This window comes from Bacillus rossius, chromosome 3 (genome assembly GCF_032445375.1).
Source record: "Bacillus rossius redtenbacheri isolate Brsri chromosome 3, Brsri_v3, whole genome shotgun sequence".
In the NCBI taxonomy this organism is placed as follows: Eukaryota; Metazoa; Arthropoda; class Insecta; order Phasmatodea; family Bacillidae; genus Bacillus; species Bacillus rossius.
The window spans coordinates 86731132-86758546 of NC_086332.1; the positions used below are offsets into that span (position 1 = coordinate 86731132).

At 37.4% G+C, this 27415-nt stretch overlaps 1 protein-coding gene across 3 annotated transcripts in view; it reads right to left on the reverse strand.

Annotated features, from left to right (window-relative positions):
* LOC134531008 (NPC intracellular cholesterol transporter 2) overlaps nucleotides 1-27415 on the reverse strand; it is a 195951-nt gene that overhangs the window by 12650 nt on the left and 155886 nt on the right. Inside the window, exon 4 of one of the 3 annotated variants that reach the window (XM_063366445.1) lies at nucleotides 6327-6465. The exons of the other annotated variants lie outside the window; for them this stretch is intronic. Coding sequence (XP_063222515.1) covers nucleotides 6327-6390 — 64 coding nt within the window. The 5' untranslated portion in view covers nucleotides 6391-6465. The remainder of the gene's footprint in view (nucleotides 1-6326; nucleotides 6466-27415) is intronic. 3 annotated transcript variants of the gene reach the window in all.

Below are 27415 nucleotides of genomic sequence, written 5' to 3' on the forward strand. Positions count from 1 at the left end.
GAACCCAGGACAGTTCTCACCAGGTAATTCCAACTATTTTACTTTGAGAGGTTGACATGTGTTTTGTGACAATAAAAATGTTTTACTTGATCACATAAAATTCTTACACTAAAATTTAAAAAAAAACTCTCGGTTGAAACAGTTCCAAATTTTGATTCAAAATAAGGCCTTTTATCCATAAACTTTGGATGGTACTACCAGACATTTATATACTGAAATTGTACGAACGTGACACAACAAATGTATGTCTGTATGCAATTTAAATTAACCAATAAATCGAGATCTACTTCATTTTACTATCCAAAATATTTTGTTTAAATTGTTATCTTATACTGTAACCTCTAAGACTGGGGCACACATTACTACTATAAGTAATTAAAAAAGTGTGTGCACGGAGTTCACGTGCGACAGAAGAGAAACATTTTGCTAATTATATTATTACGTATAGAAAACATGATTCCATTAAGCTGAGGTCACAGATAAAAAATATTTGCAAGTATGCATGCGCTAAATTATACTATTGCCCAAGTATGCAAGTGTACAAGTATGCAAGTGCGCAAGTAAGCAAGTGTGCAAGTATGCGAGTGTGAAAGTTTGCTTCATTTCTAACTCTCCCCTCCTGTCTCTTTCTCTACTGATTCCCCCACCACGTACCTTACTATTACCCTCCTGTCCCATTTCCCCCACTGCATAAGTAACTATTCCCCTCATGCGATCCGAATTTTCATAACGCTTGAAAATTGTAGCCCCCTCAGCAAATAAGTTTCACTAAAATAAATGGGTGCGTTTACTTATGTCCGTGCGTTAGAAGTCATACTTACTTGGCATAATAAAAAACAAACTTAAATTTTGCTTGAAAATAATTAATAGGAATATATATATATATACACACATAAATGCAAACCTCCGTATGTTTGTGTTAAAAAACTTGAAAAGTAGTCGATCGATCGACCTGACAATTCGACACACCGTTGCATTTCAATACGCGAGTGTTTTATAGTAAAACTAAAAAAGAAAACCGGAAATTTTCCAGGTATTCCATGTTTTGAAAAGTAAGAAATATGAATTCTTATATTGTAACGAACGGGGAAGGCAAGGCTGTGACGCACACCAGGTACATGGTCGGGCTGGCGGCCCCGCACGGCCACTGACGTCACCCGTACATTCCGTCGGGGATTACACGGCGCCTTAATCGGCGCTGTCATCTATCCCGTAAGGGTCTGGAAATTCTGCGGGCTTCCTGAGGCCGCCGCGTGGATTGGCGTGAATAAACGCCGCAATTCTGGATGCTTCGAGTATTGGGTCGGCTTGGAATGACGCGACATGTCACTACCACTCCCGTCCGTTCGAGAAAGACGGCCCACGGGTAAATATAAGCGACGACGCCGGCCTCCGCGGGAGTTCGTAGAGTTCCGAGAGTGGAGTGAAGTGAAGTGCGCTTTCGGCGAAGATGGAAAGGACACCTCCCCCCCCCCCCCCCCCCCATCCCTGCGCCCTTGAGACCGGCGGCGGCGCGACGCGGAGCGACGGGATTTGGGTGGTGACCGAGTGGCGCGAGACTGCGTGTGCGACCACTGTTGAGCCTAGCTCCAGTGGGGAGTGTGAACTGTGGACTGGACAGATACTTGGTGATTAATGAACATACATTTTTAAGCATGAGTGGTTCGTGAACAGACATTAAGTGTGGTGATATAATTAATTAGTTTAAAAACATTAAATTGGCCTATCCTTACGAACCCGTCCCCCACTCGTAACAATATTATGGTGTTCGGTTAGAAATAATATATAAGGTTTTTAATAGAATTGTTATACATTTTACTGAGATTCTGCTAATATGTAGTTTAGAACTTAATTATCTCTGGAAGGTCTAGCGAGAAAGGAGATAAGAATCTTCACGGAATGAATATATTCTCCTTAGAATGCGCACACGAAAAAATAAAATAAAAGTGACCATAGAACGCGTTTTAAGAGTTGGCTCACAAGAAATCATTGGAAGCAATTGAAATACCTTGGAAATACTCAGGTTCAATTTGGTGAAGCATTGGTGTTACTATCCGGTGACTACAGGCAAACACTTCCAGTTATACCTCTCTCGACATCAATTTAAGAATCGAATGTCTGTTTGAAATATTCAATTTTTTGAAGCACAGTTAAAAAAATGCATTTAAATACAAATATGAGAGTTCAGTTTCAAACCGATCCAACAGTTGACATTTTTAAGACAATTACTCGAGGTCGGTAACGGTACTGTACCTACAAAACCAGAAACAGGAAATATCACTTTTCCATATAATTTTTATTGAATTGAAAAGAAGAATTAGTAGACAAGGTTTTTCAAAGCATCGAAATCACGCATGGTTAAGCGGAGAAACCATTCTAGAGGCTAAAAATGTCGACGTATACGACATGAACAACATTATTCTTAACAAAATCGTAGGTGAAACAGTGACATACAAATCCATTGACTCCATAATTCATCAAAGTGAAGTAATGCATTTCCCAACGGAATTTTTAAATTCAATTTATGTTACTGGATTAAAGCCATACATTATGAATTTGAAAATTGGAATTCCAATTATATTACTTCGAAACATCAATCAGCCAGAGTTATGCAATGGCACGCGTTTAGTAGTAACAAAAATTATGAACAATCTAATTGAAGCAACAATTATGATTGGACCTCATAAAGGTGAAGACGTACTTCTTCCACGAATACCAGTCATTCCGACTGACATAGTGTTAGAGTTCAGATGGCTTTAATTGCCACGCCTTGCGTTTGCTATGACTGTCAATAAAGCGCAAGGGCGATCTTAGCAAGTATGCGGTTTAAATATAGAAAACAAATGCTTCTCTCACGTACGTCGCATGCTCAAGAATCGGTATACATTTTATGGAGAAAATGGACAAACAAAAAATGTAGTCCATCCACTATATTTAAAATAAAATAAACATATTTTATCAGAATTTTTTTTATTCCCTTTTGTTCCACAGATAGCAACAGCATCGCAAAGAAGGGTATTAAATTTAATGATGTGTTTCCTCGGTGAATCTAAGTTCGCTAGAATACTATGATTTATATTCCTATTCATTTAATTTCAGACTGAGGCACAGCGAAGCGTGGCCAGGTTTAGCTATAAAATAATAAAATGACTGCAGTGATATTATAAATACGGTTGTAAAGCATAATTTCAATCAAATTAAAATATTTAAATGAATACTCAGTAATCAATATTAAGATAAACGCGTGTATAAAAGTAATAATTTAATTCAGTAAAATAAATGAGGTAAATTTTAATTAATAATAAAAATCAAAATAATATACAGAATATTTATTATGTTTTTAAATTTTGGTTATTTATTAAATTTTAATGTAAAATTTTTAATGCAAATTAATTATATGTACGGAAACATAACCTCAGTTATGTAAATACACTTGAAAATGTTTATAAACACAATTTCTATCACTAATATTCACAATATAAATATTTTATTTATATGGACCATTATTTAACAACAAATATTAAAGTAAAAGATTTAAAAGCACATATATAATTTGTATTTTGATGTAGCATTTTTTCGTGTGTAGCCTTTTTTTAAATTCTTTTAATTTTACGTTACATGGGGATCGCGCATCGTAAAAATTCACTCTCATCATCTTTCAAATCGCCTAAAGCAGTGTAATTTAAAATATAAAATACGGTTTGATCATTTAATTGGCTGGTATGAGTTAAACGAGTATACAGTTTCGACATACGCCACTGCTTGATTGGAGACGACTCCCCCTGGGAGATTCCACAGACACTGACGGACCTGCCTACGAAAATTCAACCACCAGGTTTTCCTCACGCATACCAAACATGGCTGGTTAGGGGAAGTCAGGGATCGAACCTGGATCTGCGTGTATCTGCATGACAGCCATACGCCATCGCGGCCCCTTCAGTCACAAGCGCCTGTCGTGGGCCGCTTCACCTCCCGGGCTGATGTAGTCTCGTCTAAAATTGCACTTTGAGCCACTTGTGCTACCGTAAAGCTGGATTCACAACTAAAAACACAATCGAGAGCATGGTAAGTTATGCAAACGACTTTTGCACCGTCGACCAATAACTTATTTCTTATGGATTAATTTTAGCCAATGAAATTTCGCGTTGCATTTGACATACATTGATAGAGTTAGTAAATTAATATTTTTAACTATCTGGTAATTATTTCGCAACAGCATACCAGCAACCCATGAACACAGTTCTTTAAAATATAGGCATACATTAATGTAGGTTATGATTGATCATGTAAATTTCTAGAAAAACAATTCCATTTTCGAACATATGTTAATATTTTCTATTTACATTTATCGCCACTCACATTTAGCAAATGACTGAAATGCTTTATTTTAAAAGCAAGGATTACCGGAGCAATATATTATCTCGGAAATTTCTAGCCATTCTTTGATATATGATACCATAATTTCCCAACTTTCGCAAAAATGGCACCCTTCTCTGTTCTAATTCGCTTTGCGTCATGCATCCATAACAGAAGTGAAATATATTTGTTTCCCTCCTACGCACATAACCTCTGTATAGACAGACGTGTCTAGTTGTAAACAGGTTCGATAACATGGCAATCTAATCTTGCGCATATGACCCATGTTCTACATTGCTGTTATGTTATCAATTGTGAGTTGGATACACCGTTGCCAGCCGATTATTATTTTGAAGCTATGCTACCTACTTGAAGAGCGATTTGCTGGCACATCTCGTCCATGTTCTGGGCACCCGATAACACTCACAGAGTTTCCAAACTTCGGTAGCCGTGAAAACTAAGGACCGAGGCTTGGAACTCTACCTCGGCAAAACTCGCATATAGAGCACCGAGCAAGTATTGATGTGGGGTTCTGGGGGCAACTGTGCGACGTAAAACCTTGAGTTGGCCTTTTTTTAAGCGAAACTTATTTGCTGAGAGGGCGACAATATTCGAGGGTTTGGAAAATTCCGATCGCATGAGGGGAATAGTTAGGTACGAGGTGGGGGGAACTGGAAGAGGAGACGGCAGGGGAGAGGTAGAGATGACGTAACATACTTGCACACTTACAAACTTGCTCACTTGCATACTTGTACACTTGCATACTTACGCAATAACATAATTTAGCGCTCGCATACTTGCATGTATTTGTATTATGTGCGACCACAACCAAAGAGAATTGTGTTTTCTATACCTAATAGTATAATAAGCAAGTAGTTTAATTTCTGTCACACGTGGTCATCATGCCAACATTTTTTGTTAATAATTCTACGAATACAAATAGGGCCTACCAGAAACGTTTTAAACATTTACTGAATTTCACGGCTTAGTGAAATCCGTAAGGTGCAGATGAAGGTTTTTTTTAAAATACATTTTCAAATGAGTTTATATTTAAGTTTTAACTATGATTACTCAAATTACCAAGAATTGATGCTACGAGTTAGCACATTCAAAATGTCACCAAATTTAAGTTAATAAATATAGTACGCGGAGTGCACCCTTGGGACCCACACCCACCGGAAGGGGCGCAATCTATCGGATTCGCAAGGAGAGGAGGGGAGGCCCAAGAGTTTTGCGCGTGTGTTTTACCCGACACAAGTAATCTCTGGATAGGATGCTTGTACGTTGTGTACTGCCCACGTTTTGGCCTATATGCTTACTATAAGGTAAAAAACTTAAAATATACAGAAATTTTCCATAAAACGCAGTTTTGACGTTGAAGTTTATCAATCCCGTCTCACAGTCACGATTTTTCAAGCGCAATTGGGCCCCTTCAGTTTGGGGCTCCTTAATTCCAGGGGGCCCGGGTCCCCTCAGAGAGGGACTTCTTAATTCCAGGGGTCCCGGGTCCCTTCAGTTGGGGCTTCTTAATTCCAGGGGGCCCGGATCCCCTCAGTGAGGGGCTCCTTAATTCAAGAGAGTGCCCGGGCCACCCTGGCTCCACCCCGGGATCTTCGGCCATGTCCACCGATGTGACGGGCATAGATGTCAATCGTCCTTGAATGGCAAGTATGCTATGTTGAAGAAAATATTGCAATAGGGTCAATATGGGAAACTGGTAAGAAAAACGCGAGACATGTGATGCCAGCGAACCTGGCGGTGTAGAGTGTACCTACTTTTTTTTTTAATGCGTGAAACTAGTTACAGTAGTGGCATCTAGCGGCGCGGCGTGCAAAACAGCTTGAAAGCAATGCAGTAAATTGTCTCGAGCTCTGCCAATGCTAATCGGCCAGAGTTTCCCATGTTGTACTACAACGATATTTGGTTGAAGTTATAGCCTCGAAACAAGTATGACGAAGGAATGTACTTACACTGGTCGAAGTCAGTGGCGACGACGGCCGACGACAGGAGGGCAACTGCGAAGATGACGCGCATGTTTGTGGGAATGTTCACGGCGCTAAGACTGAGATCTGCTGCTCGAAGGCCGCACGCTGCTCCTCTTCTTTTATACTCGAAAAGAAGGCGACCACCGCTCACCGCCGCACCTGCTCGGCGTTATCGTCTTTTCCACAAAATTTTTTCCATCTAGAACTTACGTAAATAAAAAAAACTTATTTCGAGTGTTTTTCGGCACACCTTAATTCTGTGATAAGTTCTGGCCAGACATTGTCGAGTGCTTACACCTGTGCAGACACGGCAATCACAGCTGACATATATCTAATCTCTGCCGTGGTTGAGCTATGACGTTCATCCGAAAATCGGGGGAGGGGGTATATTTCAAATACGTTATTTTGGTTGTAGCCTACATGAAACTCGGTCTCTGCCACGATGTGTTCAGTCAGAAAGCTGAACAAAAAATTCCGTTTCACGATATTCATATTCACTACGTCTGAGAAGGAATGAGCCCGTCTTGGTTTCCAAGGAAGCTATAGAAAGCCAAAAACGACTTTTAACAATCCTGTGTATTGGGGTGGCATCTCTGGTGTTCGTTGTTGTGAGTTACCATCTCCAGTGACTTCGTCGACTAGACATGAAGCCGGAGTAAAACAAAATACATAAAAACACGCGCATTCAGTTAGAAGTCGCCTCTAAGAGCAAGCATTGGTGCGCACCTTTAGCTAGGCGTCACGCATTTGTGAGTCTTGATATGACGACCTCACTTTTACGACGTGATAACTACACCAAATGAGTGAAGAATGTCCGAAATGAACATCTAGTAGTTATGCATTATGGGGATTGACGTAAATTAAAATAAAGGTGATTATTGCTGTTTTGACAGTTATTCCTTAATTAAATAAAACAAATTACACTTAATTACAAAACTAAAAAATAACAATCATACAAAGGGATTTAATGTGATCATTAAAAGCCATTCACAGCATTAGAGTATGAAAATATCGTAAGCAGCTTTAAAGAAATGTTGTTCTACCAAATCTATGTAGATCACCTGGTAACTAAGATATTGGCCTCTTGAAAGTCTATAATTCCCGCCATTTTGAATATTTACTATTAAACCACACTTTGCAGCTCACATTTGGTTAAAATTGCATCACTCGACAGGTCTTTACGCAGTTTTAGATACGTCTTGCAGTCAATAGTTGTGAATTTGCCATGTATTTCTGTCAGCCTGAAGGCCTTTAACTGTTTGTTACTATTACACCTGCAAAACTTTAGGACGTTTGGAACTATTTTTGTGCCACATTATATCAAAACTAATATGCATAGTAGTCAAGAGAAACTAAAGTTAAAATCCCCTCAAATTTAAGATAGAACAACGATAACGCACAGATTAAGAAACCCCCTATCCATTGAAAAGTGAAAAAAATATTCACATGTTGGGTGTGTTTGCATTTGGTATTAAAGATATGTTAGACATAGGAATAGTATATAAAAGGGGGCCCTGGCACAGGGTTCAGGGTGTGGAGCCGTGGAGCAGGTCCGCCATCACGGTGACCACCTTGGTTGACCTTGACCTTTAACTTCGACCTTGACTCCGGCAGCCAACTTGGATCTGCCATTTTGTTTTTCCGCAATCTTGGTTTCCAGATCATTCCACCATCTTGTTTTCTAGAATATTCTGCCATTTTAAATTCTAGAACTTTCCAACATATTATGACGATATCGTTGCAATTTTCGTTATGGTCGCCAAATTTGATTCCGTGTTTCATTTTTCGTTATGGCCACCATCTTGGAAATCCGTATTATTCGTCAGGTAAAATCGGGAAAAAATTTATAAAAAATAATTAATTAAATTTTAATAAAAAGAACTTCTGCCATTTTTAAATTGCCTGCCATCCTGAAAAATTGTAATTTTTATACTAGAAATACAGGAAAAATTTTTAATTTATAAAAATTTAATAAGTAAAATTTTAATAAAAATTCAAATACATCTTGGAGCTTGGTTCAAACCCGATGAGGGAAAAATAAAAATATGAACGGATACTTCCTCCACGAAGCCACTGACAGACTTACCTCCCACCACCAATACTAAGGTAAATATTACGGCAGACAGTATGAATTAATGGCAGCCATATTGTTTTCATCTACTGAAGGCTGCCATCTGGATCCAACATATGGTTTTCACCTGCTTAAGTGTGCTATCACTATATTTTTTTAATTTTTGCTTGCTAGAGTGCAGTATTCTTTTATTTGTAGGATGCCCGAAATCTTGAAATCTGTCCGCCATCTTCTAAATCTGTAATTTTAAGCTAGAATTTAAAAAAAAATTCAAAAATCATAAAAAATTGCTTGTTTAAATAATAGATGAACCGATCACCTTAGTTCGATTATCGACCAGTGATATGAGTAATTAAAGGTTAAAACAAAATATACCTGTCCGACGAAATAATTATGTTGTTGCTGTGCTTACCATGAATGACTAATTTTTCAATGCAGGGAATACCTTCCGACTAGTTCATGTACAGTGTTATATGTATAGGCTCAGCATCTCCAAACCACGACACCAATCATGACCTGGCTATAGTCTTGACTACACACATTTAACGAAACGACACGCATTTAACAAACGAAAAGATCATACAGTGCATACACTGAACATGCAATACACACACTTGACACACAATGCACACATTGGACATGCATTCACTAGATCTCAGTATTAGGAAGAAATGACAGGTTCGAGAAATAAAAATACCACAAAATTAAAAATTAAAATATTTATTACATAATTTCTACTATACTACAAAAACAATGAAATTACTAGCGTTTCTCGATACATACAGTCTTCTTAGATTATGAAGCGAGTCATTTACATATCTTGACAAGTTTTTTCAGTTTTATCAAGTCGACTAATTGGTACATCACATTTTTCACACAATACAGAGTTCTCGAATTTAATTGAAAGTACAGTGGTATTTTTAATAATGTTTTGCACTTGGAATATTTGCTACTGCTTTGTCACAGAATATACAGTTTGACCCGATGAATGTTTAATAAGTACTTTGCAAAACCACATATGCTTTTTCAAGCTTAAGTTGTGTATAAACTTACTACAAAATCTGCTGCACTGATATTTAATACGTTCAGATATACTATTACAATTGTGTATTACATAATCACGAATTTTCAAGTTTTTGATGTCACAGTACGTAAATTCGGATGATGGAACACCTTCAGTTGCTGCTTCCTTTATCGTCGCTGGCACTGTTGACAACCATTGCAACATCGGTGAAACGTCAGTCGCGGAAGTCTTCAGGGTCTGCCCTGCTGTCGATATTGCATGCCTCGAAATCTCCTGCAGTGATGGAAGAGTAGGGCCAACTGTTGACACTGTCGCCAAAAGAACCTGCGTCACCGCCGTCTTCACCATCGGGATCATTGGAGCTGTCACCAATGCTGCCATCGAGGTAAGCACTGTTGATGGTAGGCCTTCCATTTATGCCATCGTTTATGATGGTAATGATGTCATCGAATTCTCAAGAATTCTCAGATACCTGAATTATATGTAAGATGAGTCATACTAGACGATTTTCACTGCACCACTTGTGCCATTGAACAGCTGTTGTGTGGTACATACTCAACTTGCTTAACTTTTTTTTAATGTAAAACTGGACATCATGTATGCTCTATTTTTGTAACTTCCTTAGGTTCATATTTGAGGTAAAATGTGTTACTATTTTGTTGTTTATAGTTTTATGTAATAACTTCGTAATGTGAATATTTTGTGTATTCCCACGAAGATTTGCAAGAGTACAAGAAACTTCTAGAACTAACTCATGCGCATTTTTGCTTAATAATCCAGAAAGTGGCATATATAAAGACAAAAATTATGAAAAACTTGACATTCTCAACAAACTCTTCAGTGAACTAGCAGGACATGGTGAATGTTTAAAAAGCTAGAAAGTGGACAGAACTTAGACTATGTGTAGTGGGACGATTCAAATGACTTGGTCGACAGGCTAAGACTTTTACTTGCTTCGCTTAGTGCAGGAAACTATTCGCACATCAACGAAATAGACTCCATACACGAAGAACTAAGGGAAGCCGGCTACATACAATGAGTCAAAATCGGAATCGCTCGCGAACTTCACGCTCCTGCAAGACAATAATACCTTCAACACAAAGTCGTAATGTGTGGATCTGATGATTTATTCCAGGAGGACCTTGTTGAAATTATACCATATCCTGAATGAATAAAGGTTTCAAGTACATGTTTATGGTCACCGATGTGTATAGCAAGTTTTTTTGGGCCAGACCTGTGAAATCAAAGAATGCGACCGATGTAGCCAAGGCAAATATTTTGCATAATGGTCTTGTACCTTCGCACCTGCAAACGGATCTCGGCAAATAATTCTACAATGTGACCTTCAAGGCTTTGATGAAGAAGTTTGGCATCAGACACTACTCTACATTTAGTAATGTCAAATCCTCTGTTGTAGAAAGGTTTAACAGAAGTTTACGGACAAAGATTAGGCGACAGTTCACAGCTAAAAGAAATTACAAGTGGCTAGATATCTGTTAAAACTAATAAGCTAATACAATTCTACGGTGCATTCTACCACGAAAATGAAGTATAAAGATGTGAAGGATCATCATCTCCTTCGAAAAGTGTTAACAACACGAAGAAGAATGTTCCACGAAAGCGTAAAGTTAACGTCAATGGCATTGTGCAAACATTCAAGCAGAAAGGCGTCTTCAAGAAAGGCTTCACTGCGAATTGGAAAACACAACTTTTCTGTGTGACCCACATTCGCAAATCGAAACCTAGGACCTACTACCGCGAAGATTTGGACCACCAGCCTATTCGTGGTGGCTACTGTGCCGAAGAGAGTCAGCCTACAATGTATCCCGATACATAATTGGTGGAGAAGAGTCTCAAATGAAGAAATTGATGATCCTAAGTCAAGTAGGGAGGGTGCTTCCCACCTCGCTTTAATTCGTGGGTAGCAGATGCAGATATCTAGAAACACTAGTAATTTAATTGTTCTTGTAGTAGTGTAGAAATTATGTAATAAGAATTTTTATTTGTGATTATGTGGTGTTTTTATTTCTCTAACCTGTCATTACTACATATTACTGAGTTCTCGTGAATGCGTGTCCATTGTGTTACATGTGTGTATTGCATGTTCATTGTGAGATATGTGTGTGTGCATGTATTACATGTTCAGTGTGTGTACTGTGTGTTCTTTTTTTGTTGTTGAATGCATGTCGTTTCGTTAAATGTGCATAGCCAAGACTGTAGTCAGGACATGATTGGTCTCGTGGTTCGGTGACTCTTGACCAATACATATAGCATTGTACGTGAACTAGGTGTTCCATGCATTAAAAAATTATTCTTTCATGGTAGGCACAGCAAAAACATATTTATTTTATTGGACAGGTATCTTGTATAGAGTCGTTTTTCGTATAGAAAATAATTAATAAACGCCATGAAAAGTATTGGGAAACGGAATTAAATTTAATTTTAAGGTTTAGTTACTCCTATCACTGTTTTAGAATCGAACTAAGGTGACCGATTCAATCGTTAATTTAACAAGCAATTTTTTTGATAATTTTTGGAATTTGTTCAGAAATGTTAGCTTAAAAATTGCAGATTTCCATGATGGCGGACAGATTTCAAGATAGTGGGCGTCTGCGAACAAATGATTACTGCACTCTAGCGAGCAAACATTAAACTGATATAGTGGCAGTGCACACCAGAGAAGAAAACAATATTTCTGATTCAAGATGGCGGCCTCCCATAGGCAAAAAATATGGCCGCAATGACGTCATACTACCTGCTGTAATATTTACCCTGGTATTAGTGATAGGAGGTAAGTCTGCCGATGGCTTCGAGGAGGAAGGATATCCATCATCATTTTTATTTTTCCCTCATTGGGTTAGACCCGAGGACTCCAAACTCCACGACGTAAGTGGATTTTTTTACTGAAATTTTATTTATTAAATTTTTATTAATTTTAAAATATTCTTGTATTTCTAGAATAAACATTACAATTTTGCACTTTGGTTGTCAAATTTCTAAATGATAGAAGTTCTTTTTATTCAAATTTAATTAATTTTTTATAGATTTTTAAAAAAAATTCTTGATTTATTCTGATGAACAATAGTACGGATTTTCAAGATGGTGGCCGTGATGAAAAGTGCAACACGGAATTCAAGATGGCGACCATAACAAAACTTGCAACTATGTCGTCATAAGATGGCGGAAATTTATAGAATTGTAAATGGCGGAATATTCTAGAAAACAAGATGGTGAAATGTTCTAGAAACTACGATGGCGGATCAAAGATGGCCGCGGGGGTCAAGGTCAATGTCATCCAAGATGGCCGCCGGACGTCACAATTTAGTAAATTTTAAAATATAATAAAAATAATCGCCTTGGTATTTAATAAAGAGAAATCAGATTGCAGGACATTAGCTGTTTTAACGAAGGTCAGCTGCGCAGAACCAACCTATGTTGTATGCGATAAGATACTGTTTAAGATATATATCTCAACTTAAACTAACATATATTCACTCAGCACGATGAAACGAATGCATGAGTGCCTTGCGCATAGAGGTTACATTCACACATGATGCGTTGTCCAGGATCAGTCTTGTTTATCCCATCAGGGCCGTAACAAGGATTTCGTGAAGGAGTATGTCCAGTATAGCCATTAGGTATATAATTTTTTACAAGTAAAAATATAAACAAAAATCTATTACTTTAAATCCATATTTTTCTATTAAATTAACTCCCAAAATTCCCATGTCTGTGAAAATTACTGGCGAAGAAAAATTTCAAACTAGAGAAATAAATTTTTAAGTTGCCCAGTTAACAACTGAATCGGCTATGTCTCTTCCTCTCACAGTTTTCTTTAGAATTAAGTGGTTTACTTTATCTTTACATTAATTTTTTTTATCTTGAAATGTAGTGAATCGTCTTCGTGTTCTGATAAACAAGTTTATCTATTTGAAATACATTGTTTGCTGGAAGGCAATCATATAGCATTATATTAGAATGACAAGTATAGATAGATAAATAGGCTACATTGAACTTGAAATAACATTTTAGTTACTCAACTACAATGTCCCAAGTAAACATGTGTCATCTCAGAATTTTAAATTCTTGCAGGTTGGCATTGCTGCCTGCCCTCTATTGTCTAAAGATATTGGTTCCCTTCCATGTAATAAATAGCGTTGTTGTTTCATTCTATGTATATTTATATACACAAGTTTCCATAGGGAAAAAAAATAGTACCTCAAACTGGTGATAAAGTGGCCAGTGCCTACACATGTCCACCTCCGTTGGCAGCAGTCAGCGTATTAGGAAAATCTAGTTAAAGTGCTAAGCCACGTCTCCTAAAATCGGTTTGTTTGGGGATTTATTATTGCTGAGTGCATGCATACAAGCATCTAAGCCCGTGGTAATGTTACTCACCTAATTGGCAGGAGGATATTAAAAGTATAACTTAAGCATGGCTTTATTGCCAATTCAGCCATCTTTGTGTTGGTACATCTACTTCTGCACTGTGACGCTGAATAGAAGAATTCATTCTGTTATATTATTTTCTTGAATTCAGATGATAAGTGGTTGCCAATGGGTTTGAAGTGTGCTACATTGCTTTGCAATGAGCTATATAATAATTCTCGATAGTGTTGCGTGTGTTGCTGCTTTCCTTGTGACACATTATTTACTGGTCTATATCTATCCAGACTTTAAGACTTTCTCCCGAGCGCGTAAAGACAAAAAAACGACACACATATTTATCTGCGTCTTCATTAGATAGCACCTGCTGTAAGGTAGAGCTGAGCGCTGAAGTTTTTAGTTTTTGTCAAGTAGGGTGGAAGAAAGAAGGAAAGAGGATTTTATTTTCCTAGATTTCGATCGCCCAGCGGGTTGTCACGTTTACAACAGTTCGTAAAGAGAGTGATGGGGGAAGGGAGTAGATTGCAGACCTCGGAGAGCAGTTAGCTTCCCGCTTGCTCTTTCTCAGTCCCTTCCTACAAACACACAGACGAGACACACTTCTTCGACGTAGAGCCCGTAAGATAATAAATATCAACAGCGCGTAAAATATTAAATATTAGTATTTTCGATTCCTTTCAATTCTAAACCCGTAAGTAACCGAGTTCAAACCACCATAAGTATAATAAATATTTATTTTGTACATATATATAAATAACCCAACAAATATACGATAAACATATATAGTACGTTTTACCGCGGTGGGTTGGTGGCAAAAACTCTCAGCTTTTGTTTCTTTTGCAAGTTATGCAAGAAAGTTTTTAGTTATTTATTATTTGACTAGTATGGCGTGCTAATCCTAAATAATCTCATGTACGAGATGACACTATTATTCTTGTACATAGCTGTTCTCGTACAATAAGTTAGCCAGTAATACATTTTTCCTCCCCATGTTGAAAAAAAGAAGTGTTTTCTTATTACCTACTGTAGTATAAAGGCTTAGTGCTTCTACAGGTTTTCCTGCTTTGCAAATTTGGTCACCGCTACATAGTTGAACATCATAGAGGCCTCCATCTTGGATACCGACGTCATTGTTTCTGCTGTTTACTACTAGATAGCGCCAGTGTCGCTCTGTCTCATCACATAAGGACGATATTCCATTACCTACCAAAGCTATTATGGTCCTTATCGAAAGATTAAATTTAATTTGTTTACAAAATACATTAGAAGCGCTGTGATTCGAACCATCATAGCTCTGATCTCTAGGTTGGAAAAAACCAAGATGGCGGCCTTCATGGAAACAGAAAAAACCAAGATGGCGGATGTGTCGTCATCCAAGATATTGGCCTCCAGCAGATGAAAACAAAATGGTGGACATGATATCAGAATCTAAAAAAAGACTGTGAAATCAACTTCAAGATGGCGGACATGTTATTAGGATTAAATATGGCGGCCGTAACGAACAGGGCGACGGTGACGTCATATACGTCCAAAATGGTGGGCGTAACGAAAAGTGCAGTATTAGTGAGCGGGTGCTTGATTTAAAGATGGCGGATCCAAGATAGCGTATCAAAAATGGCCACCGGGGTCAAGGTCAAAGGTCAAGGTCATTTAAGATGGCTGTCGTGACGTCAGAGCAATCTGTCATTGAACCCATCCTCAATCCTCACCCTTAAACTCTATGCCAGGACCCCCCAAACTATACTACTATCCCCCCCCCCTTTTTCCATGAAACAAATTAATAAAATCGATACGTTCACACATGAAAAAATATATTGATTTACATCTGGGTCTGGGTGGTCTTAATGGGGAAAAGGCGTGTCTAAATTACTACTACCGATATTATATACGTAAATTAAAAGTGTAAGGACTTAGTTGAACTCGAAACAGAGTCTAAAGTGATTAGGAGCGAGGAAGTACAATAATTATAAGTCATTGATGTAGTTATTTACAATATTTTTTTTTAGAAGTTGTTATTGCTGCATGTCAAATTTACATTTTAAAATTGACAAATAATGAAATATTGCGGAACAGTACAAATTGTTTAGCTAAGTGTATAATTGAATAAAGTCTAAGGACAGATGGAATAAAAAAATAGAAATGCAAATGTTATTAATTTAAATATAAATTGATTAAATAAATTTTTTACATAATCGAGAAGTTTACACTTTCATTGAATATTAATAAATACTGACTTTTTTTTTTTTAGTTATACAAGTATCGTTACATTTCATTTTTGGTCCACGGAACATATAATTATTTTATGGATCTTGTCATTAACACATAAGTAATTTTTCACTTTTCAAATATGAATTCACGAGGACATAAACGTAACTTAGGAGTAGGGACAAGATTTCATGGTGAATAACGGTAAAACCGAAATAACACAGAAAAGTACTTATGTCAAAACACCGTATAACACCGAAATGCAAGTTAGTCCACTGTACAGCTTCGAGGTGCAAGTTATATCATAGAATTAAGTATTACTTAACCAAAACTTTATTCAAATCATAAAAAAATATTTTAATGTTTGAAATTAAAGAAATGTCGTTTTTTCCAGACACAAAATTGTATCAAATTGCATGGATCAGAAAAATTATTTTTTTTTATTGTGAATCTCTAAGTGAATCACTTTTTAAACAAAAATGCTCTAATTAATTTTTATTGTTCTGAATTTATCTGTTTTGGACCAATTTAATACAAATATAAAATATGTTTATATTTTATTACAGATAAATTTTAGTACTGCTTTGATGGAGTAAGTGTAGCAAAACAGTTTATAAAAATAAAAACAGTAACACTGAAATCCTCTTTTTTTTTAAAAAAAAAAAACGTAATGGACTGAAAATCAAACCATAAAATCTTGTCTCTATTGATGACACAGAACACCACAAATCATAAATGACTTACAACAAAAATCTACCCGGTTTTTTATCATCCTATTTACAAAATTCAAAGTTTTATTTACAATTCTGCCGATTATATATTTTTTATCTACTACGATATTCATGGGAGAAATAATTTTCTTGGAGGCTGCAAAACTAAGGATCTTAGCCTTAATACAAACACCCATATAATACTAATTTGACTACAACCGTTTTGGAGATAAACATAATTGTATTAAAATGACTTAATTAATTGAAGTAGGTTCTAATAGCATTATGTTTACGTTCAATGTTTGGACTCTACACATGGAACTAGCCAGCTGAAAACGATGTCTGTAATTTATTTTTAAGCGCATATTTTATTGAGAAAAAAACGTTTAGCTGAAATTATTAATTTTGAACACTTTATTGCTATCAGACAAATTTACAGCAGTTTACTTGATTATTATACCTTAGTTTTGTAGTTACGATCGGTTGGCTACATGTGTATTTGTTGAAACTTCTTTATAAAAATGTTAAAAATTTAATTTTGTTAATAATTTATTAACACCGGTAAATAAATTATTATGAATTTTCGAGATTTTAGATTAGTTAAATGTATTATAAAATATAACCTACAACAAGTTTTTCAAATTGACGACGTGTTTTCAACTGGAAATACGAGATAAGTACACAGCCCTTGTGATGACACTGCCGGGGACGAGTACGTATAAGTGTATACTTTAGGTGAATTCGGACTCGGACTCACAATTTTCCATTCATATAGAAGTAGGTTCTTACATTTATTTAGTTAATTTAGTTTTAAATTTGTTTTATAATATACGGAAGGCTATTGTAAAGTTTCCCCCGGCTGCATAAACGCTTGCACAGGCAGTATTGCTCGTGGTTCTCTGCATGTGTATTTTGCGGTTGTTCTGGTTTGATAATGACGGCAATCGGAATTTGGAGTAAATTATGTCAGGTTGTGTTGATGTATTAGATGGATATAAAGATAAAAATACAAGGAACATAACGAATCCTGATTATTTAAACAGTTCTCTGTAGTGACTCTGAAGTGGTTTGTTCATTAAAATCCTTACTGTTCAATTTTTCTGTTTACGTGGGATTCGTTTATAATTCAAGAAGTTCATTCCATAACTAATATCAAAGTGAATAAAAAAATATGCTGTTTGTATGCAATTGTACTGGCATAATTTTGCTACCATTTATATCATAAAAATAATAGTAACATTTTTTCTAGTTAGGTATATTTCAAAGAATTCATCTGTTACCATGTCGCAACTTCCGGAAAAGTGTTTTAAGTTTTTCTTTTCGTGGTTCATTGTCCCCCAAACCATCCCCAAATCAAAAAATATATATATATGTTAACTTCTTATGGCCACGATAACTACCATAATTTTGCGCAGATCATTTACAAACTGATACTGGAAGAGTTCGTTAATGGCAAAAATCTAACCTATGGGTTTAAATGGGAAAGGTTGTTTTAAAAAAAAAAAAAAATAGAACAATCGCTATACCCTTGCATCCGTATAGTGTTATTATATCTCGTTAAAGTTATTGCGAAATTTTTGTCATTATACATTTTTGATACAACCAATCATAACTGTAAGGGATAGATAAACGGGGCTAGAGGACAAAAAATTAATAACTCCCCTTAGTAAGTATGCCATCAAATCAGTTCAAATTTTTTTTAAACTTTAGATGTTATCTAAAACTTTTGTATGAAACAATATTTTTATAAGATGAACGATTGTTGCATGGAATTAAAAAGAAAATTGAAATAAAACAAAAATTGGTTGTCTGTAAAGTCGGTTTACGGACGATAGTTTAACGTGACAACGTCATAACAAAACATTGATGAAATGATTGCACTCTTTTATGAATAAAATTGAATAATTTTATTTTAATAATAAAAGAATAAATTCTTGAAATTATACTAGTAATCAGATTTTTAAAATGCAAGAATATTTAACCTTTATTGCCGAAATTGTTGTTATAATAAGCAATGAAAACCACATTAACTTTTCATTTCACTTTATAAACAGTTGACGAAACAGTTCACGTGTAGAAGACTTGTAATTAATTTTAAAAACTGGCGTTTAGCTATAAAGTTTAAATATAATTATGAACAAGTTTTCATATAAATAAATTGTAATTAAATATCTATAATCAATTATATGAATCACCATAATTCTTTAGTCAATTGTAACATAACCTATTATTACTGCACTCGCTGACAGATGCTACTTTTTTTTTTAATAAGAAAAGAATAAATACTGAAATTATACTAATAATCAGATTTTTAAAATGCAAGAATAATTTACCTTTATTGCCGAAATTGTTGTTGTAATAAGCAATGAAAACCAAAAGATTAAAATCCGTCGAGAATATTTTTGTTTTTATGTCTTCCAGTGCTCAAAATGATATGCAATTGTGGCCCCGGCCAAGAAATTTTATTTATAATTCATTAATAATAATGCCCCTCGCGATAAACAAAGGAAAATATGTATTAAGGAGCGCCTGGTTCCCGCGATAGCTGATAGATATCGCGATTCATTCTGTTCGCGTCCGTCACCTAGATGGCAGCATGGTAGGGGAATAATATTATTTCGTTTTTATAACACGATTTTATAACAAATACGCATCCCAAATACACCAAACTTATTTATAATGTGTTACGATATGTTTTAAAACATTCTGCAAAAGATCCCGGGTGTAATTTGAATTATTATGTGTAACTGTAAAACACCATTGTTCGTTAAAAAACGTATTTGAATATTCAACATTACTTTTAAATAACCGTACCGATTGTGCTGAAAATCGGTGGACGATCGTTAAATTACATAATATTAATAATTCAAACGACGAAAACATGATTGAAAAGTAAAATCGATGGTTGTTCCAATCGAGTGTAAGAGAGATGCCACGAATGCGTACAATGAGCATAACAGGACACATCCGTAGTGGGACAATGTGCGTTACGGGACACTTTTTCGTGCGTGCAGCCGGCGTTCGTCGATTTATTAGACGTTGTCACGTCAAAAAACTTAATCTTCCTACTATGTACAATAACAAATCCATTCTTGTTTTTTGCTTACTGTATAATTATTATCTACAACTTTCATTTGTAATAATTGTAATATGTACGGCCAACCATTACGCTAAGGGGTGGGAAAATAAGTGGAAAAGAACATAATGTTTCTTAACTTTTTTTTAGTTATATTATCATATATGTAGCAATTTATTGTACAAATTCTTAATATTATCAAAATCTTTTCTTTGAAACAAGGGGTTAAAAAAACGGTATTTAAAGGACACAAATGTCATAACCTCCGTACCACGTAGGTATACAATCTAATCCGTTCTTATTTATTATAAGCCTTGTAAATAATATCTAATACTATTGTCGTAAATAATTTTTGATACAACCAACCATTACTTCAAGGGGTGGAAATAAGGGTTGAAGTAAAAAAAATATAACTCCTTTAGTAGGTATATTATCAAATCAATTACAATTTATTGTAATAATCTTAAACATTTTCTAAAATTTTGGCTGAAACAATTTTTGATGAGACAAACTATTACTCCAAGAGGTTGAAAAACTAGGGTTGGAAATGAAAAATTTTCAAAACTTCCTTCTTAATAATGTTCGCAGGCTTTCACAGCCATTGTCTGAAGTAGCTTGGCTTCTGGGATGTAGACGTGTCCTTGGCGAATAATTCAGCGACGTTCCGGTCGACAGTGCAGTTGCCATCATCAGGGAGCAGTTACCTACTTCCTTCTTACTTACACTATCCAATTCATTCAGACATATTGTAAACCTTCTAAATATTATCTTAAACATTGGTAGTAGTGTGTAAATGGGGCTCCGAGCGCAGGCTTCAGGCTGTGGTGCCTGTGGTGCCGACCGCCATCTTGGATTGTGGCGTCATGGCGGCCATCTTGGATGACCGTGACCTTGACCTTTGACCTTTACCCTGAATTTGACATTCAAAATTTGGCAAAATTAGCCAAAATTTACCCAAAAATACTCAAAATTCGCCAAAATTTCCAGTTTTTTGGAAAAAAATTCCGTCGAAAATTTTCAAAAATTTTGTAAAATTAAAAATTTCTCTTTTTGAGGAAAACTTTCTCGTTTTCTTCCGCAAAAATTCAAAAATTTGGATTTCGAAAAATCTTAAAATACTTTTGCCTTAGAAAGAACACAAATTCCTAAAAGCGGCTTAGAAACCCTAAGAGCTAGCCGCTCTAAGCAGCAGACGTCATCTAGGAGTATGACGTCACCGTTGTAATTTCTGTTACGGCCGCCATATTGAAAATCTTTATTAATTATCCAATTTTAATGAAAAAAAAATATAATTCATAAAAAATTCAGTTAGTAAAATTTTAATAAATATTTAATAAAACATACATTTACGACATGGAACTTGGAGTCCTCGGTTCTAACCTGGTGAGGGCAAAAAAATAATAAAATTGGCGACTGATCCTTCCCTCATGGTGGCTGCTGGCAGATTGACCCCACCACTTTTTTCATAGCATATGTCATCAGTTAGTATGACATCATGTCCGCCATCTTGAAAATCCGCCGGTGGGGCGTGGAGGGGGGAGGCTGTGACTGGCAGACCGCTAATGGCACGCGACACACACACCAACAAGTATTATTTTTCTCGATAGCAAGAATGCAGAATATTATTGTTAATGCTTGTATTTCTACTCAAGAAAATAGTGCATTTGTTGCCCCGGGTAGGGGAAACACGGGAGTTATTTAGAGCTGCACAAGAAAATTGTTTTGTGAGCGTAGCAAATTTTATTGACATGAAGAAATAATGCAATAGAATAATAAACATGTTAATTCGATACACTCAACTTATCTTCTAATGTGATTGTTCTTTCTTGGACTTGGTCACGCTTGAATATTCTTTCTGGCTGTCAACACATAAATAAGACATGTCAACAACTATTATTACACATAAAATGACAGCGTATTTTAGTGTTACAAAAGAATAGAAAATCTCTGAAGTTCTTAAGCTCGTTTTCCTCTAAGCACCAATAGCGAGTCACAAATTACATAAAATATAAATATGTAAGACAAATTGTAAAAAAAAATATTAAGTCTTTGTTTTACCAAAAAATTACAGTGTGTTAAAAGCCTTAATTTCAAAGCCGTCTTGTGTCTTACAACAAAATTTACGTGTAAATGCCCCTTCGTTTTGTCGGGTCCAATACGGTCGGACACTCGCCTCAACACTTATTGGGTCGTCCTGTCCCGGGCGTCACTCGCCGAGTCGCCACTGGAGGTAGCGCACCGACCATCCAGCACCCCGCTTCCCTTACGACGCCGTGGATGGACTTCGTTTGCGCGCTGTTGTCTCGGAACCGAAAGTTACCTTGACTACTGCGAAGAGAGTTGCGAAGGACAGGCCATGAATCCCCTGAGCTGGGCTGTCGTGCTGTCCGCCCATGGCACAAACGTTCCAGTGTCTCGTAAGTTCAAAATGCACACTCCTATATGATGTGCGTGTGAATACTGATGTACTGCAGTCTAAATCGGTAGTTGTCTCTCACTGCCCTTGCTTTGCCTGCCTCTGTCTGACCACACTGTCATCTACATGCACTTGCCCGTATCGTTGTCCAATGCTATTGTCCAACTCTGTCTCGGAGACGCGAAAACAAAGTGCCCTTCTTAAACACTTTTCCAACGAGTCTCTTGGTTGCCACACATGCGATAGTCTACTCGTTGTTGAATACCTCGGCACTTAGTCGCTGACTATCTAGATGTGATCCGGCGTTGCTCCTCCCGAATTGAGCTATGTCCGACTGACGACGAAAAATGACCAAGTCCAGCTTACCCTTCGCTAAGTCCCATGGGACTTCGGCGTTTCTTCGGGCAGAGTGACGGTCTTCTTGGTGATCCCGGCAGGGCGACGGCATCTTCTTGTGGCAGTGCAGCGCTTCCGCTGGTCGCTGCAGTGGTCTGCTGGTGATCTGCATCTTAAGAGCCAAGGTCGGGGGTTTATATACCCCTCGGGTCGCCTTCCCCTATGTTCTCCGACCAACCAGAATCTAGTTGTCACTCCTACTTCGCTCTGGACGGTCGGAGAGGAGGGAGGTCATGCGATCAGTCACGTACCCGCTCCTCAGTCATGCGGTTACCCCATCCACTGCACGGCTCTGGGTGGGGCGCGAGCGCACTGGGACTAGGTGGAGCGCCCGTTGGGTTGAACACCCACTACACAGGGATGTAGCGCGGGTGGCAGTCACTTCAGGTGAGACCACTTCGTTGGGGTACGCTTAGCTACCAGAACAAGTGTATGTTTGTTTTTAAGTCTATGTATTTTTATGTTATTAAAATATTATATATTTCGATAGTTACATACTGCATCAACGTCCGGAGCGATATCATTTTACAGAGTGGAGAGTAGATACCTACGATAAATAACACGATACACTGTACACTTAAAACTACACTCTTCAGAAAATATACACTATATTATATGGTACACACAATCCCGTCAGACTGGCGCCATAACGAGGGGCGAATGATAGGCTAAAATTATTGCAGAGTTATTTTTTTTTGTCATTGTTTATCTTGTTTGACTAGATTACTACTTAAGATGACTGGTCATAACAGACCACCATACATGCTGAGAGGAAAATCTCAGGCTGGTAGCCGATTGTCTAGTGACCCATAGTTATCTTATAGCGACACTATGTCAGCCGACATAGACAATATGGTAGAAGCTACAGATATGGTCAAAGGCCCAGTAGACGATCAGACACATGGTTTAGATATTATCTTTGAAAGATTTGTGCAATGGGAGTGCATGACTTGATGTAAGCTTTTGGACATACGCCATTGCTAGCACATGTATGTCTGTAGAAGAAATTTACAAAAAACCAAATTAAGCAAAACATTGCCGTTGTCAACAGGATATAAAACCACATAATATATTCCATGACAGAATATTGTTAGTCCATTTTTTTCTTTGTTTGTTGACCATATTCCTGTTATGGAATATTATGTGGTGTTTATATCCTGTTGACAACAGCATTTTTTTTTGCTTAATTTGTGTTTTTATGTCTTTTGAGTTTTTTGTAGTTTTCTTCTACAGACATACGTGTGCTTAGCAATGGCGTATGTCCAAAAGCTTACATCAAGACATGGTTTAGAGGTAAGGGAATCGGTAAAGGAACTGGAGCGGCGAGAAGGAAGCAATATGCCTACACCAGGTGAATAAATGTCAGCGGTACAATCAGTTCATGTGATACCTCCACACTCTGTCCATCTAACCAAGGTATTATCTACCAGTGTCTCTACCTCTAGTATTATTGGAAATGTTGATTTTATTGCATTCGTGATGAGACTACAGGAACGACTTACAAGAGGACAGGCACAGATGAAGTCCGACCATACAAGTTTCCGAAGTTCCAGAGACGTCGGGCAGCATGACGTCATGTGGCGAGTCGGAGCGTCGGGGCGGCATCGGCTCGATCTTCTCCCGATGGGCGACTGCGACTGCTCTTCGAGATCAGGCGCTGATATATTCGTCTTCAGCAGCAATCGAGACTGCCTAGAACATTCTACAGCGAACTTCTGGTTGCTAGCGACAATGCCGGTCTTCCGATGACGTCATATCCGTTGTTGATATTGGAGTCTTTTATCATCACTGTGACATTTTTTTCTTGAGTGCATGCCAGGTTGCCTATACCACAGGCTTACGGAGCACCGGGTGTTGCCTAAACCACAGGCTTCGGAATCGCTAAAGCACTAAACTAACGACACAGTAAAGGGACACATCCAAGCAAGTTGGGGAGGGGGATGAATTTTCATTTCACATCATAATAAATCGTTTGTTGAAATTACCGTTGCGTTTTATCAGTTAACTGCGTCGGCAATAAATATACAGTATGTTAAAGTTATACTTTGAAGTTATATTTGGACCACTTAAGTTTATACCTCGTTATTCTGCGTCACACTTTCTTGTGGTCAAACTTTTATTATGAAGTGTTTTTTTATTGCTTCTCCAAAAAACAGCTGTACAAAAATTTTCAGATAATTAATTCTTTTCTCAAAAGTAACACATCTGCTGTAAGGCAGTTTAGATTGCACACTAACATCTTAGTATTTTTTAGATGTCAATTTCTTTACATTTGTTTATCTTTGCTGTAACAGAATATCCAGAGTGACACAGTTTAATTGTTATAATTTCCTTTGCCTTTTTTCTTCAGGTACATGATTGAGTTGTCATGCACAAAATTAATTTTAAATCTGAAGGATATTGTGTGAAAATCTTCCGCGAGTTCGCGAGTGAACAGTTATAAAGTGTATTTACTTGTGGGACTGCCGATCTCGAAGTATCTTATTTTTGCTGTATCTCTCTTTCTTGTGACTACGATATTTATCGGTAGAAAGGAATGCTATATCACCTTTTTAATTCATTGTCATTTAGGATTAGGAAATTCCTGTATTTTTGTTTGTGTTTAAATATCGTACAGTGGTGATATGATGGCCGACATTTAAGTTGGCTGCCCTGCGCGATGCTGTGATTCAGTTGGAATTTACAGTGGAATCGTCAATGCGAGGCTAACGACTGCTTGCCAATAAGTGATCGCGTGCCCTCAGTTCCTGGAAACTCTTCAGGTAGTGCTCCCGGTGGGAGGGTGTGTTTTCGTTAGGGTGAGGGGAAGAGAGAATGGGTTGGGGAAAGTACATTCACACCTAGAACTTTGTAGCTGCGCATATAGCAGACTTGCTGGCAGCTAATTTGGCCAAAGCTATTTGATACACTCGCATCTTTATTTTAAATATAGAGTAGAGATATCAAATTTCTTATCCAACGTATTAGTTGATTACTCAGTTTGCTTAGTATTACTTAAACCAAATCCCCAAATGTTTTACCCCTCACATCTTTTCCCACAGGGATGCCAATGTCAAAATTCAGAACTAAGTAAATATAGCAATAACCTTTAACCAAACAAAAACCAAACTAATCCCGTTTTTTTTTATTATTTTAACCGCAGATGTAAAGTCCAAAATAATTATAATAAGCATATATTTATATTTTGAGTTTCAGTTTATTTTTCCAATACTGAATTAATAGATTTCATAACATTTTAAAAATAACATTAACTACTGTTACAATTATAGAGGTGATATTTCGGAGAACGTTGAATAAGAGAAGTTAGCTTTAGGTATGTTTATTTATCATTTATGATATGTTAAAATAAGTTTGATTTGATAAGAAGATATTATTTTTGAAAGTTAAAACTATATCTACAATATTTCACTTTTTAAATAGTGGAACCTCACCAAGTTGTACAAAACACTTGGTAGATTAAGCATATTTATAAATCATTCCACATAACTTACATCCCGCTTGATTAGCTTCAGAGATACATCTTTTATAATTTTAAAAAAATGGACCGCCTTCCACTTTTGCGGTAGAATATAGAAAAAAACGATAAAGGTAAAAAAAATATTTTAAATCATAATTTTGTAAGTTATTCTTGTTCAGTTTCTTACCTTCATCTTAATTTGCTTGGCTATATGATTTATTACTGTTACTGTTACTGGCCTCCCGCTGCCGCGGAGTGCGGGAGTCCACGGACAGCCCCCTCCCTTTTCCAGACCAGCGAGGGCGGTGTGTGTGTCGCGTGCCAATAGCGGCCTGCCAGTCACAGTCTCCCCCCTCCACGCCCCACCGCGTCAGTCACGGAGCCCGGCCAGTCTGGAGGCATGGACGCCGAGACGTCGAACAAACAAACTGACAAACAGACGAATAGGCAGAAAAAAAAATTTTATTTTTGAGTTATAAATAATGTATTGTTACGAATGCAAACAGGACCGTGACAAGCGCCAGGTTCGGAACTGGCTGGCGCCCCTGCCAGGCCACTAACGTCGTGCGCATATCGCATATCACGTGGCCGCCACTGACGTAAGGCCGGATAAGAAGGGTTGTCGCTACTCCCCTCCTCCATCCGCACCAAGCGCGTCGTCCTACCACAGCGCTGTTATCTGTCGCTGAGTGGCCTGGGGGATTACGCGGGCCGCGGCAACGAATTGACGCTGCTTTTCTGGACTGTTCGGGCGTCAAGTCGGCCCGGGATGATGCGACTGATGCGACTCGTCACAACTGAGCCGGTCGGTTCTGGAAGGACGACCCACGACTATTTAAGCCGCGACGCCGGCCGCGACCTCCGCGGGTGTTCCGAGCGGATTCCGAGCTAAGGGAAGTGCGACATCGATGAAGAGGACGAGAGACAATCTCCCCCCCCCCCGTCTCCCCCCTCGAGAGTGAGTGACGCGGAGCGACGGGATCGAGAGAGGGCGACCGAGTGGCGCTAGACTGTGAGTGTGGACAGGCGCGAGGTAAGGGGCGAACCACTGTTGAGCCTAGCTGCAGTGGGGAGTGCGAACTGCGGAACTTGACAGACATTGAGTGACTTGATAATAAACAGTTACTTGAAATCGAACATTATTTTTAAGTACAATTATTTATTATTAATGTAAATATTATTAATTAATAAAACTTCATTGGGCTATCCCTTATGATCCCAGTTCTCCCCACATTATAAATATTAACAGAATATAGTCATTTGCAATATTTTTTTCCTTTAATTTCATTCAGTGTACAAATGTTTTGCCTCTAACAGTTTTTTTAATAATATA